At 55.0% G+C, this 15563-nt stretch overlaps 1 protein-coding gene across 1 annotated transcript in view; it reads left to right on the top strand.

The window, feature by feature from the left end:
- GRIK3 (glutamate ionotropic receptor kainate type subunit 3) overlaps positions 1 to 15563 on the top strand; it is a 222314-nt gene that overhangs the window by 149176 nt on the left and 57575 nt on the right. Inside the window, exons 5-7 of the mRNA XM_059377288.1 lie at positions 1737 to 1790; positions 11253 to 11426; positions 12017 to 12160. Coding sequence (XP_059233271.1) covers positions 1737 to 1790; positions 11253 to 11426; positions 12017 to 12160 — 372 coding nt within the window. The remainder of the gene's footprint in view (positions 1 to 1736; positions 1791 to 11252; positions 11427 to 12016; positions 12161 to 15563) is intronic.

The raw sequence follows: 15563 nt of genomic DNA, 5'->3' as shown, positions 1-15563 counted from the left end.
GAGTTTTCAAGTCCCAGATCGGGTTAGGGTGGGGACATTGGTCCAAGTCCCACCTTCCAGTCCAGCCCTACAGGGGGTACGTAGGTGGCCCAGCAGCCAGTGTCTTCCCCCAGACTCCCTCACCCCGAGACAGGTGCATAGCTCACTTGGGGGTTTGAATCTCACTTCTGTGCACCTGAGAGAGCCCCAGTGCCCTCCCCTCCTCTGACAAAACCAGTGATCTCTGCCTCAGACAGGGACGGAGGATTTTGAGATGAAGCAGAGAACAAGTGTAGCCCAGTGTCGGCACGGTGTGGGCCTCTGTGGGGTCACTGTGGAGGAGACCGATGTCCCCCAGAGAACCCTCACCCCTCCTCCCTGGGCGACGGCCCACGCCTAGTGCTTCCCTTCTCTTCCTGGCACATGTAGCAGAGACTGCCACAACCCTGGCTGGTGACGCTGAGGAGGGACCATGTGCCAGGTGTCCGGAGCCCCTCAGTCAGCGCCCCCCTGGCAGGTGGCAATGGTTATCATGCTCAGTTTACAGGTGAGGAACCTGAGGTTCCCGGGGAAAGGAAGGGGCCCAGGTCATTCAGCCAGAGAGTGAGAATTTACTCCCATGTCTGTCTGACTTGAAAACATCCAGAATTAAACCTGGAGACTGTGTGCCCCTCTGAACCCCAAGCTCTGCAGAGGTAACCATGGCTGCTGGCTGAGGCCTGGTTTGAGCCTTGATCTTGCTGACATGGGCTGTAAGTCTCCAAGAGGGCAAGAGAATGAATGGCACTTTCCACGTGTACCTGACCCTGGGACCATTTTCTTCCAGAGCACTTAGGGGGCCTGGCATTCTGAAGAACTCTGTAGAAAGTGCATTATGGTCGTTAGTAATATAGATTATAGGTTTCTAATAAAACACGTAAATGTAGGTAATGCAGGCTTCGTAATGACACCTGGTAATAATTCCATGGCAACGGAGCGACCTGCCAGGTGGTCACCTGGAACAGGGAAGCCGGGCTGCGCTGTCTCCACCCTCCAGGGAGATCAGCCCTAGCACAGCCTCTCCTCCTGGGGCCTGGCTGGGCTGGGGCCAGGGCAGGGGCAGGGGCAGGGGCAGGCTTTCACACACCTCCCTCTCAAGCCAGGACAGTGAGTGCAGCTGGGTGGAGCCAGAGCCCTTGAGAAGACAGTCTGGGGCTGATTCCAACTGCACTTCTCTAAGTGTAGCAAGCACAGAGATGCTCGTGGAAGAGCCAGAAGACTGGGCCCAGCCCAGCCCTGCAGAATTTGGAATCTTTGCATGCAGAGTACAGCCCAAGGTTCTGCATTTTTTTTTAAAGATTTTGTGTATTTATTTGAGAAAGAGAGTGAGCACAAGCAGGGAGAGGGGCAAAGGGAGAAGAACAAGCCGACTCTGCTGAGTGGGGAGCCTGACGTGGGGACTTGATCCCAGGACCTAGAATCCTGATCTGAGCCCAAGGCAGATGTCTAACTGACTGAGTCACCCAGGAGCCCCGAGATTCTGTATTTGAATGTGTCCCGAGGACTTGGCAGCACATTCCAGGGAAACACCACCACACACACACCCCGTCTGCCAGCCAGTCATCACTTTGGGGAGGTGGTCTCAGAGGACATCCCACTCCGAGTGGCCCACCTCCCCCAAGCCCCCCCTCCCAGTCTGGTCTTCACCGTTGGGGTGCAGATGAGGAGGGGGCTTCTGGGTACTTCCTGCACACCGCTGACGTTCTGCTCTCCCGCAGGCCATGGCCATGGGCATGATGACCGAGTACTACCACTTCATCTTCACCACTCTGGTAACGTACCCCTGGGTTCCGACACGGGCTGGGGTGGGATCCCCTCATAACACGATCAGCCTGGTGGGGACCATTGCAACAGCAAGAGGAGACTCAGGGAGGCCTTGCTTCCAAAGGCTCTAGGTATAGCCTCAGGCAAGGGCCCAGAGACATCTCCGTGGCACACCCACTTTGAGAAACGCCCCAGAGCTGTGACTCAGGACAGGGAGTCTAGACCTGCTGGTGTCAACACAACCCCTTCTGAGGACTAGTCAGTCATTAACTTCCTGGCCTCAGCTTCTTCGTCTGCAAAATGGGTGCGATAATGGCTTCTACCTCTTAGAATGTTGAGCTCCGAAAATAAAATGCTGAGGGCAGTCCCTGATGCGGGTGAAGGCGGTAAAAGTATTAGCTGCTCTTATTAGGAAGACTCTCGGCTCCCAGCCCACACGCTTCCCCGAGGATGTCTCAGTGCTCACGCAACAACAGGAAATACTACTTTGGATTCCTGCAGCATCTGTGCTAAGTCTGCCCACTCACTCTCAGCTGGGCCAGCCCACCTGCAGGCTCCAGATGGGTCCTGTCCAAACTTGGAGAACATTGAGGGCCATTTAAACCCATTAGGATAATTAGTTGTGGCCTGAAATCAGCAGAATAAAGAGATCCCTGTGGCAAAGGGGCGCCCACACCCAGCCACCCTGCCTTGGAGTAGATGTCCTAGCACCTCACTGGGGCCCTGGGAGGACTTTTCCACCCAGCCCGGTTCTGGGGCACGTGGAGGTATCACCGACAGCCCGGCAGGATTCTGTGTTCGCTCATCCATCTGGCACCCAGGAACCCTCCTTCCCCAGTGCCTGGGCATCGGTGAGGGTCTCAGGACGACTGCGTGGAGGCCCTGCCCTCGAGGAGCTCCCATCCTGTGCCATCCCCACCTTTGCGTCTAGCTCCTTTGGCAGGCATGTGCCATGACATGCCTGGACACGGCTGTGGCGCACTGTGGAAGGAGACACCGGGTGCAGAGGGGCTGGCAGAAGGTGGGAAATTTGAGGCAGGAAGATAGATGCTTAACTGGGCCTTGAGGGATCAGTAGGAGTTCACTAAGGAGAGAGAGGAAGAGTTTGCCATGCAGAGGGAACAGCATAAGCAAAGGCCAAGTGACAGGTTAGAGTTTCACTGAGGAGCTGACTGATTTCTAGAACCCGTTGTAGTCATCTCCTCCCAAATCCACATTCAGTGATAGCATGGAGGTAGCTTGGAGTTGGCTGTGGTGGAAGGGGTATTCATACCACCAAAGTTGGTGGATATTATGAAGAAGGATTTGCATCCACCCCTCCCCTGAGAGCTGGTTACTGAGTGTTTACCAGCACACCATGGCTTCTTCCCCACCCACTATTCCCTGTGCCCATGGTGGAGCTCAGGACCACCTGCACATGCTCTTGATCCAGGGCTCAGCTCTGGGCGTCTTCCCAGAGTCATGTTGGGAGAAAGGGATTCTGGAAGCTGGTGACTAAGATCAGGCACCTTTTTCCCCAAGTTCTTTCTGGATTTCTGCCCACCCAAGTTGATTTTTCCATGTTGTGCTATATCCTGGAAAGTCATTAGAGGCTGGAGGATAAGGTCCCCAGATCTCCCATATTCTACCTCTTTTTGGAGCTAGGAGCTGGGTAGAGGAGCAAGGCTGAGAAGGTGCAGAGGGGCACATTCCAGGGGCCCAAGGCCCTGTCCCCAGGCATGGCAGCCCTGGGCTTCTAGTGTACCAACTTCTGGGCCCTTAGCCCTATGGACCTTCAGGCAAGGCTCTAGAGAAGGCTCTTCCCATGTTGCTCTCATTTTTTAAAAAATATTTTATTTATTTATGTGACAGACAGAGATCACAAGCAGGCAGAGAGGCAGGCAGAGAGAGAGAGAGAGGAGGAAACAGGCTCCCTGCCAAGCAGAGAGCCCGATGCAGGATTTGATCCCATGAGCCCGAGACCATGACCTGAGCTGAAGGCAGAGGTTTAACCCACGGAGCCACGCAGGCGCCCCCATGTTGCTCTCCTTAATGCCATTGCCTTCCTGGGGTCAAGGTTAGAGGTCTTGGAGGGAGGCTCAGGGCAGGCTCCTAATGCCGCAGGGCCTCCTCCAGCCCTAGACAGCATCCATTTCTCTTACTTTTTCATCTCCTTAATTCAGGCATCCATTTACTCACTTGCAGCAGGCATGTACAGATCCTCTCAAGGCCTCAGGTACTGAGCTGGGCGTTTGGGTGGGAGAGAGTGTGCGGAGATGGACCCAACAATGCTCACCAGCTGGCAGGCTTCCTTCATGCATATAGAGATCAAGGACTGTGCCCTGTTCACCTATCCATCTCCAGCACCCAAAGATTGCCTGGTATGCAGTAGGCGCTCATGAATGCTTCAATGAGCAAATGACTACCATACAAAGTAGAAAGTAATCCATGAAGTTATCAACAATCTTGTCATGGCAATAGTTAAGACCATGGACTCTGGGGTCAGCCTGCATGAGTTAGAGTCAAGATCCTTCCACTTCCCCGGACATGCTACTAAACCTCCCTGGGCCTCCTTTTCTCATCTACACAGTGGGTACAGTAACAGCGCTACCGCTGTGTCAAGTGCCCGGTATTTATTTGAGTAGAGTAGGAGGTAAAGAGTTCGGTGGGTGAAGTAGCTCCCGCGTAGGTCTTCTCTGTATTCAGCTTACAACGTCTCATCCACAAATCCAGAACGCCTCTCCAAGGGAGGTATGATCGCCCAACTTTATAGCAAAGTAGAAACCGAGGCTCGAGAGGTCACCCAGCAAGAAAGGGGCAGAGGGAGCGCTTTTACGAGCTGGGAGCTGTCCAGCTCCGAGGGCCTCCGCTGGGAACTGTCATGCTGAAAGCCTGCACGAGGCCGGGGCTGGCCTCCTCTGGCCACCCAGCAGCGATGGGCCAGACGTGGTGACTGACACCAGTGGGGAGGGGAATGGAGCCTCCACAGATCTCAGCAGGGCCCACACTTCACAGGTTCCCAAGCCCTTTCTCACATCGCAGCTTTTCCTCTTCCCAGGGCAGGGTTTTTGCTCCTCTTTGATGGAGGGGCCAACGAGGGACCAGAGAGGTTGAGGGAGCTGTCCAGAGTCTCGTAGCAAATCAGGGGTAGAGGCCTTGGTGCCGACTGCCGGTCTTGTGTTTGGCTCTCCTGGCCCACTGCTCGTCCTCCCCGTGCCTCTCTGAGGGTCCGGGAGAGTGGATCTTCCCAGGGAGGGACAACCCACACCCACGCTCGGCTCTGCTGTCTGCGTGTGTCGGCGGAGAAGGGGTCCACCAGCCTCTCCCCCAGCTGCCCCCTCCCCGCCCACCTTCCAGGGCGGCAGCTGTGTCCCTTGGGCCCTCCGCTCCGGCCCTCATCCCGCTTCAGCCTCGGCTCCCGCTCCACGGTCCTCTTTCCAGCCCCCGTTGGCTTCCCAGCCTACCTCGTGATGCTGCCTCCCTGCGCCCATTGGTCCGTCGAGGCTGTATTTCAGGAGGGCGGCGGCATTTGGCATTTATCTTCTTCCCTTTAGGAAACCCACATCACCAGCGCCTCGCCTCTAAAAAATTCTCCAAACTTGCTTCTTTCACGCAGAAGACATTTTAATTACCCCAGCGGCCATTATCTGCTCCAGCCAGCTTCGAGCCTTTCCCAGATAACCCCGCGTTAATCAGCCCCAGCTGAGCCCCTGGTACATGTCATGTGTAGGTAAAAGCCTGGAGGTGAAAAAAGAATTATAATAAATTAATAGATAAGCAATCACAATTAATGCCACTTCCCGGCAATAACAGTTATATCATGGGAAAGATATTTTCATCTGTCATTCCTTAAGGCAATGTTTTCCGAGCTTCAGCTTCTACCCAGTCAGACCCATGGGGTGCTAATGAATTAGTCTATTATGTTATGCTGAATGTTTCTAAAAGGTCCCTCGTCGATACTGAATTCAGTGTGTCAACATTTGGCATCGAGAACAGCAACTTTTTGCCAAGCGGCAAGGTTGCCCACGGTTCACTGTGTACGGCGCTTGGGGTCTCAAGGCAGTGTGGACACAGACTTGGAGCTGGACAAAGAGGCCTCTTTAGCAGCTCCCCGTCATCGCTGCCCTCCCGTCTTGGGAGTGGGAACGCTTTGTGCCCCAGGCTCGGGGTGACAGGGAGGGAAGCAATCCCAGCAGTGACGCCCCATCCCGCCCCTCTCCCTGGGCTCAAATGGCTGCGGACACAGAGTCACAGAGTGAGTGTCAGCAGACCACGTGCTACATCTGGAGATGGGAAGGGTGCTGTCACCAGCCCCCAAAGCCCCCCACCAGGGCCAGAGCTGCCACACTTCCCACGGAGTCCGGTTGGCCTCTGGTCCTAGAGGAGGGCGAACCGAGTCTCGGACACCCTGGTCAGGCTGATGCTTTGGCACCCTTCGGGCCTTAGCTATTGGTCAGCCCTGCTTTGGAAAGGAGGCTGGATCCTGTGCAGGGGTGGAGTGAGGAGGGGGCCCCTGGGGGTAGAAATCAACTTCTCGTCCATGGACCCACAAATTAGCTCTGGCCCAAACTCACATTCTCCATTCTGCAGAACAAAATGGCTCCACCTCCCCTTACCTGCCTTCAAAGATGATTTGGGAGAAGATCTCTTGATATTAAAGCAGGCCCCTTAAGGGTCTCACCCTCCTCCACCCCAGGCAGTTTGCCAAACCCTTCCTAGCCTCCAGCTTCACTGAGAACTCCCCCTGAGAGGAGGATGTGAAACACTAGTCCCCCATCCCAGACCCTCCCACTGCTGTTTAGGTGCCCCAGAGAGCTACTCGGCTGGCTGACCTTTCTTTCCATTTTGGGTGACAGGGGTATTTGGCACAGGGGTTCATGGGGGAGACAGACACAGACACTAACAGTTGTTATCGGTGGAGTGAAAGCCAAGAACTCCCAGGATAAGAGCAAAAGCCCCCCCTGACTCCCCTCCTATTGTGCATGTGTAAAGGAGAAGTCAGGGGAGGCTTCCTGGAAGAGGTGCCACTTGAATTGAATCTCAGAAAATAGCCCACCCAAGAGGGTTGAGAAGACAGACGGTCCAGCCGGAGGCTAGAACATGCATAAATGCTGGCACAGCGACAGAAGCTGCATGAAGGGGGCGTGGACAGTGGTCAGGGAGAAAGGGAGGGGAACGAAAGTGCTTTGGTTCCCGAAACAAACATGGGAGGGTGTGGGAAGAAGAGTGGGGCTGGAGAGGGCTGGAGAGCCTTGTGAACTAATCTAAGGAACTCACATCTCATTCTGAGAAGGCATGAAGGACCCATAAACATGGGAGTGAGGGGGTTGGATCCCAGAGACCGTTCTGAATGCTGTGGATGGCGGGCTGGTCATGGGACAGAGGTGGGGCTCGGGAGCTGGGCTGCCCGGGTTGGACTCCACTGCTCCCCGGGTTAGCCATGAAACCTAACCTCTCTGTGACTCATTTCTTTCTTTCCAAATGAGGTGATGGTAATACACTCTTCGGATAAGGTGGAAATGAGAATTCAGCGAGTTCATTTACAAAAGGCACTTAGAACGCTGCCTGCTGTGCTGGGGTTCACAGGTGCTCAGTAGCTATTACCCATCGAGATTGTTCCTATGTTGCCAAGACGGGTAAGCAGGAAGGACCCAGCTCCTGCCTGCTCTTCTCCTCCAACATCTGGGCATGTCCCTGGGGCCATATCTCATGCCCGTCACCCAGAGGACCGGCAGCCAGAGAAAGCAGAAGAGAAGCATCGGCCAAACATTCGCCTAACGTCTCCCATACGGCACACATGCTCTGCACACGCCCATGAATCCTCTTCTTCCTCATCACAACCCCACCTGCTAGGTCCTGTTATTATCACCTGAGTTTTGGCAGCTGAACCCACGGAGGTAAGGAAGGTCGATGCAGCTGAGACCCAGATGGCTTGGCCTCGCAGTCAGACTCCTCGGCTTTGCCCAGGCTGTCTCTGTGCGCTGCGCTCGGGAAGGCACTGCGGGGAACGAGGCCTCCTTCTGGGCATGCCCTTCCCCGCACCCCTCCGCTCCTCTCTGATTCTGCACCTGTCCCCAGCTCCACCTGTCAGGAGTCATGACTAAGATGAGGGGCTTCCCAAATCACAGAGTTGCCGGGCCGCACCCCAGACTCTCTGCAGCTTATACGCCCTAGAACAAGCTCCAAAGACTGATCAGGTACATGTCACATGTTCGGCGATCACTGGGGCATAAAGCACAGGAGTGTTTGAATAAGACAGACGGCAGTGTGCCACCCGCTGTCCAAGTGTGTGGGAGGGAAACCCTGGATCTGGAGCGCTGCTAATTTCCATGGTGTAAACACTCCCACCAAGGCTGGTACCAAGCAACCAAGGAGAGGTGCCTGGAGGCAGAGGCAGGAAAAAGTGTGACAGTCAGCTCCCCGAGGCCAGCACGAGCCAGCTCCCCCACCCACTGAAACCGACCTGAATGCAAATTCTGCTCTGCCTTTTATGAGCTTTTTGAGCATACTGTTAAACAGCTACTTTGCAGGGGTGTTGGGATGGGATGGTGTCCTCCACGTGCAGGGCTGAGCGCGATGCCCACCCTCCCCTCCCCACTGAGACTGGGGCAAGCAAACTCAGACCCACTCAGTAAGAAATCCCCCATCTGCTGAAGATCCCCCCTTCAAGTCTAGGCCCACCCCAAGTCCTGGCCTGGAATCAGCGCCCTAGTTGTCTGAGCAAGGCTAGGATGAAATTTTCTTGCCCAGGGCTCAAGTCTGCTCCAGATCCCTCCCGGACACCCTGTTCCCTAAACCTTCCAAGAGGAAACCAACACTGTGCCTTCCAGAAGAAACCCATTTTGGGTGTGCAGCTAGAACAGGAGGAATTTAGCAACAGCTGGGAATACCGAGAGACCAAAGGAAGCCAGCACCCTGCGGAAGAGCTGCCCCTCGAGCTCAGCGTTCCTCGAGCCACCGTTGAGTTCACCGAAGTCTGGACTGTGATGGCCCTGACGGCTGCAGGCGTGCAGAGAACAGTACAGCCCCCTGGGTGTCCTGCCTTTCTCCCAACACAGGATGCTGCATAGGAGTTGAGGGGCCCAGGAAAGAGGATGGACCAGGGGCCAGGACAGAAGGCAGCTTGATGAGGGTAGAGTATAGAAAAGAATAGAGAGTTGACCAGGAGGACCTTAGGACTCAGTTTCCAAACCACTAGTAGGAAGGGACCAATCTAGATCGTCATAATAATATGTTTTCTCAAAAAGTAAAAAATGGTTCATGCAAATATAGGATGAACATGTGTCAAAGGTATATCCAGCTCCTTAGCAAGGGAGCCAGTAGGATGGTAAGACAGGCTCAGAGAGCTTGGGAGGAATTTTTTTATTGGGAGGGAAAAACACCAAATAAGACGGCTCAGTTGGTTACAAAACATGTTAATGTCCTGCAAGGGTAATAAAGCCACCACGTTGGGGTTTATCTTTTCAATGGGCCACGATCTCTAAGTTAACTCAGAGTCTGGACCTTCAAGCAGCAGCTGGCCGTGAAGTCAGACCTGGGCCCCTTCTCCCGGAGGATCACAGGGCTGGGCTGGCCTGGTAAGGGATGCTCCCATACTGCATTGAACAGAGATGCTGCTCTCCTTCTGCCTTTTTTATAAGTTTGGGGGGGTTTTCTTAACAGGAGGGAGCTCTGCTCTGCTCTCCCTACCTCCTCAACACTGCCACTTCTCCTAGATTAGCACCTGGCTTCTCCCTACACACACACACACACACACACACACACACATACACACACCCCTCCCCTCAATTCCTCACTGCCACCTTGCCCCAGGGCTCCCCTTGCCCCAGAGCTGGAGCTGTGAGGTGCTGAAGCTCGAATGCCCCATGCATTAAGGCCAGGCTTCCTGGCCCCTAGGCTGGGGTCTACTCCTTACACCAGACTGGACGCCACCTGATTATGGACAGAAAGCCTGATTGTTAGTCCACTGCTCCCAGGACACAGCAAGTGATGAGTTCTGGCTGGTGATGTCGGAGGTGAGGGGAGAGAAAAAGGCAGCAGCATTCCTTGGGTCCCAAGCAGAAAGACCATTTTTTAATTGAATTATAACTGAGCTACAATATTATGTTCATTTCAGGAGTACCAGACAGCCAATCAGTATTTCTATACATTACAAAATGATCCCCACAAAAGCTTTGGTTATCATCTGTCACCATACAAAGCGATTACCCTATTGCTGACGGCATTCTCTACGCGCATGACAGCCCCATGACTTACTTATTTGATAACTGGAACTTTGTACCTCTTCATCGCCTTGACTTATTTGACCCATCCCCCCACCCCTCTCCCTTCTGGCATCCACCATTTTGTTCTCTGTATCTATGAGCTTGTTTTGTGTTTAGATTCCATTTATGTAAATGAAATCATACAGTATTTGTCTTTCTCTGCCTGACTTCACTCAGCATAATGTCCTCAAGGTCTAGCCATGGTGTACAAGTGGTAGGACGTCGTTCTCCTTATGGCTGAGTTATATTCCTCTGTACGTATACACCACGTGGTCTTTATCCGTTGTCCGTGGATGGACACTTCCACATCTTGGCTCTTGTAAGCAGGGCCATAGTGAACATAGGAGCGCACCTCTGTTTTCAAATTAGTTTTTCTGCTTTCTTCAGATGAATACCCAGAAGTGGAATTGCGAGATCGTAGGGAAGTTTTAGTTTTAATAATTCTTTGAGGAGACTCCGTACCGCCTTCCAGAGTGGCTTCACGGGTTTGCGTTACCCCGACCAGTACATGAAGGTTCTCCACATCTCTGACGACACTTGTGATGTCTTTTGATCTTAGCCATTCTGGCAGGTGGGAGGTGATCGCTTCTTGTGGTTTTGGAAAATGGGCATTTCCAAAATGATGAGTGACAGTGAGCATCTTCTCAAGTTCTTCTCCCTTTCAGCCTTTTCATTTGGTTGATGGTTTCCTTCCCTGTGCAAAAGCTAGAAAAAGGAATTTTTTTTTTAATAGTCTTTCGTGGGGGATACAACAGCTTCCCTCTGGGTCACTGGGAGATGCCCAGGCCCAGTGCTCTTGGTCCTCCCAAAGTGGGTGTCCCTGTCATTGGACATGACCTTTATGACCATTATCAAACTCCTCTGATGTTCTGGGCCAGGCCTTTTATGTGAACTGCTGTCCTGGGTCCTATCAAGGAGGCATGAGGCCCATTTTGTAGACGAAGAATCCGCAGAGCCACCTGCCCAGGGGTGGGGGCAGTGGTGAGTCTGTGAGGTCAGCCACCCGTCTGAGGACATTCTAGTTGATTCCCCATCCGGCCCTTCTGTGGACACTCCACTAATGCTGAGCCTCACCTCGAGCTGGGAAGGGCTCTGCAGGGAGTTGCAGCCTTGGGCTCCCAGCACTCAGAGAAGGGAGTTGGGGGCGGGCAGTGGCAGCCAGGGTAAGGAGTGGCTAGAGCTTACAGCAGGCCGCACCTTTATTAACTTGAACCTCTTTCCGTCCAGGATCTGTATGCGTTAGACCTGGAGCCCTACCGCTACTCAGGGGTAAACCTGACGGGATTCCGGATCCTCAACGTGGACAACCCGCATGTCTCAGCCATTGTGGAGAAGTGGTCCATGGAGCGGCTGCAGGCGGCTCCCCGGGCCGAGTCTGGCCTGCTGGACGGCGTGATGATGGTATCCCAGCCAGGCGGGCCACATCCGCGGGCGCCCCTTCCTCTGCAACCCCCACTCCATTCCCTCTTCAGTCCTCTCTTCCCTACCTCTGTCTTCCCTGCCACCATTTCCCTTCTTAAGACCTGTCCTGTATCAACCAGACCTCAAGCTGGACCCTGGGAACACAAGGAATCAGACACAGTCCCCCTCAAGGGCAATAGAGGGGATGCTTATAAATGGGGTATTACAGAGTGTGAGGATAAAGACCCGTGGGTCCTGGCCACAGAGGGCTCTGAGCTGTAACCAGCTGGAGTCCAGGAGGCAGAGAAGGAGAAGGTGTGGATAGGGCCTGGGAACAGCAGGAGCGATGGGATGAGGGAGAAGGACCAGGAAGGAGGAGGTCTGAGCTGCAGACAGGCTAGGAGTTGGGAATCGGCTGGACAGCAAGGATGCCCAAGACTAGCCTTCGCTGTGGGCATGGGTGGGGTCACTTTGGGCCTTTCCCTTGTCAGGACCCCATGTGCCTGTTTGGGGAGGGGAGAGGGGTCAGAGCAGTTCCCTCGTGGCTGGGGAGCTGCTCTCAGGCAAGCCCGACATATCCTGCCCTCCAGACTGATGCGGCCTTACTGTACGACGCTGTCCACATCGTGTCCGTGTGCTACCAGCGGGCCCCGCAGATGACCGTGAACTCTCTGCAGTGCCATCGGCACAAGGCCTGGCGCTTTGGCGGCCGCTTCATGAACTTCATCAAGGAGGTGAGTTCTGCCCCACTGCCCCCGCCCGGGCCTCCTTGCTGGGGGTCTTCGGTGCTGCAGAGCCAAGGCACAGGTGTGGGAGGCAGGCAGAATAGAGTTCCAGTCCACACGAACCTGGACACATTGATTCACATCTCTGAACCTCCGTTTCCTTGGGTGAAAATGGGCTGGACAGGACCAATCTCACAGGGCATTTGAGAGGCTATGGCCCTGGTGCTTCCAAGGGTCGCCATGGGCAGTCTGCATTGTCAGCAGAACCTGCGTGGGCTTTCCAGTGTGACAGATGAGAGTCTCTGCCCCTGGCTGTGTGACCTTGGGCAAGCTGGAGAACCTTGCTGAGCCTTGGTTGCCTCATCTGCAAAATGGGGTACAAAGCATGCCAGGAAGCTGAGACGAGACCCCTGTGTGGAAAGCGGGACAGGGCTCAGGGCAGTGGCGGGGCAGAGGAGGCTAGCCGGATAATCAGCCCTCCAAACCCCTCTTCACATCACGGGCCCCTCGGGACCCAGCTCTGCTGGCTCCCAGGCAGCTGAGGAGAAGTCCCATCCTTAGGGCTGATTCAGAGGGACCAGAGAGCAGAAATCTGTCCTGCAGTGAGACAACCATTGACATGCACAGTCATAGCTGATAATTCCGAAGGACTCTCCATCATTCTTGTCCTTGTAAGCTGCAGATGGCAGTTCATCGTTCCCATTTTACAGGTGGGGAAGCTAAGGCCAGGACCAAGCAGTCTGGTGGTATCGCAATAAGCTGTGTGACTTTGGGTGAGAGGATCAATCTTTTGATTCTCAGTTTCCTTGGCTGTAAAATGGGCATAAAGAGTATTGGCCTCGGTATTGTTGAGAAGATGGTATATAAACTGTCCACAGAGCATCTTGCCAGGACATGGGCAGAGTCAAATCCCAGTAAATGGTGAATCAAGAAGGCTCGGAGAGGAGATCGGGGCAGGGTTAGCCCGGGTCAGAGGAGTGACCATACCCAGGCGACTCCAGGTGCCATGGAGAGAAGCCCTTGGAAAGGGGTGTATGACGATGGCTCCGTGGCAGTCACACTGGACCCGTGAGTCAGGCTGCCTTGAGCGCTCATTCTGTTATTCAGCAGCCGGCTGTTGTGGGCCTGCTAGGCACCAGGCCCGGGGATCCAGTGGGGCCACGACGGATGATCCCCTGCGTTCACCGAGCGCACAGCCCCAGGAGGGAGCAGATGTGAATTGAGTCCTCGTCTTCTGGAACGTACCCCACTTGCAAAGGAAGACAGCTCTAGGGGGGTGTATAGTGAAGAGAGCCACCACCTTACACGCAGCAGACAGGGTGGCTTTCCCGCAGGTCCCGGGGACCCCATCCCTGCTTGGGAATGGCGCCTAAAGGAAGGGGAATGGCACGTGGGCTGTAGAGTCTGACGCACATGCCCGTGGAGCTCCTCTCTGCCTCTCCTGGAGGTGTGGCTTCACACGCGTTCCTAGACTTCCCTGAGCGTCCATTTCCTCCCATGGCAAACGTCCTCTCCCCATCGTGGCGAGGGAAGCATGAGGTCCTTGCCACTGGTTCCCCTCATGCCCAGAAGGGGCTCCATCCGGTGTCAGCTGTGTTGGCATAAGGGGAATATGAGAGTGCCTTCTCCCCCAGCCCCTCAAAACTGCAGAAGAAGGCTGATTGTCCAGTGACCTGAGCAGGCCTGGTTACCCTGGGGGATCACCCACCTGTTCTCTGGGAGCCCTGAGGCCTGACTCCTAGCCCGCTGTATCTCCTTCCTCGGCAGGCATCCGGCAGAGGGGCCAGAGGCCGGAGTGAGGGGGTCGGTGACCCAAGCCACAACCCTGGGTCCCTTATGAGCCACACAAAAATACCTTTGAATTTTTACCCATTTTTTAGCTGTGTGACCTTTGGCAAGCTCTGAACCTCTCTGTGCCTTAGGTCTGCCTCTGTACTCTGGAGACTTTCCTAGGGTTGTTGCAGGAGGAAGTGAGTTAGGGTGTGTGTGCGGAGCACTTAGGCCAGAGGCTGGCACTGAGTCAATACTCAGCAGAGGGGCGACTGCTATGTTCTCTGTTACTATGACTGCCTCGCTGTGGCCTCCCATTCCCAGGTGGGTTTCTAGCTAATGAGGCTCCCCAGGCCACATCGTTTTGGGGAACCCCCACCCTGCTTGCCCCCTCACCTCTTGGAATTTTTGAGGCTCAGTTCTGAAGCCTTGAGGGGACCAGGTTCGTCATGGTATACACCAGAGGAAGGGGCCCCCTTCTCCCTCCCGGCGGGGCTGACCGGCTCACCCGGGTGTACCTCCTGTTTCCTGGCTGCTGGCCAGGTGAGTGGCTCTCAACACTCACGCTCCTTTACAAGAGCCCCTTCAGGGACATCTCCGCGTCACCTGCATCTGAGACAGAGGCCCAAAGCATCCACGTGGCTTGCCCGCAGTGCCACAGCGGCTGGAGCCTGGGACCCGAGTCGCCCGCCTGAGCCCAGCACACCGTCTTCCCTCTGACCATTTCCGAGCTGCCCGTCTCCCCCATCTGACTGTGTGACAGTAAATCATTTTAAAGACTTGGCATTTCCGAGAGGAGCTGGAAAATACCAGGCCGAAGTTCAGAGCGTGTGAAGCATCTTTCATTTAGCGAGTCTTGAGCGGTGGCTGGAAGGGGCAGGCAGGCCGGGAAATGTCACGGGGAGGAGCTGCCAGCGGCCCCTGCCCTGCCCTGCCCTGCCTGCCCGCCCTGCTGCCCGCCCACCGACAGTCCGCGCCCCTGCTGGCATTTCATTCCTCCACAGCTGACAAGGGGGAAGGCTTCTGGCTCTGAATGCAGGTTTGAAGGCACCTGCTGTGATTTCCCTGGGGGGCCGGAGAGAGCCTGAGGGTGCAGAGTAGGGGAAGGCAGCCCTCAGCGACAGGAAGCTGAGCCGCTCTGTGAAGCCATAAACAGTGGTCTTCACCTTCTCTGATCTTTCCATCTCTGTCCCCAGCCCCATTTCCGACCCCCTGGGCTCTAGAAGCCTCTCCCTCAGAACTTGGGCACGGTAAGGCCAAGCTCTTCAGCTCTGTTCCTGCCGCCCGGGCTTCTGCCCTGTACCACCATGATGTGGGACTTTGTATAGCTCAGTCCCTCTTTGAGCCTCAGGGTCTAGGACCATGAAATGGGAGTGACAGTGACACCCACCAGGCAGGAATGTCATGAGACGAAATCAGTGCATTCCGGGAAGGAGGTTAGCTTTCTGTGATGGGATTTCTGCTGAGGCCTCAGGCCCTGGCCCCAGTAACCAGCCCTCCTCCCAGCCAAGCGCCAGCCCTGGTCCAGGGGCGCTCCATGAAAGGAAGCAACAAAGGAGAAACAGCAGTATAGACCACACAGTCACGGGTGCGAGTATAGACCACACAGTCACGGGTGCGAGTATAGACCACACAGTCACGG

The sequence above is a fragment of the Mustela nigripes genome, chromosome 14 (genome assembly GCF_022355385.1).
Source record: "Mustela nigripes isolate SB6536 chromosome 14, MUSNIG.SB6536, whole genome shotgun sequence".
Lineage (NCBI taxonomy): Eukaryota > Metazoa > Chordata > Mammalia > Carnivora > Mustelidae > Mustela > Mustela nigripes.
This window is presented reverse-complemented; position numbering and strand designations above follow the sequence as displayed.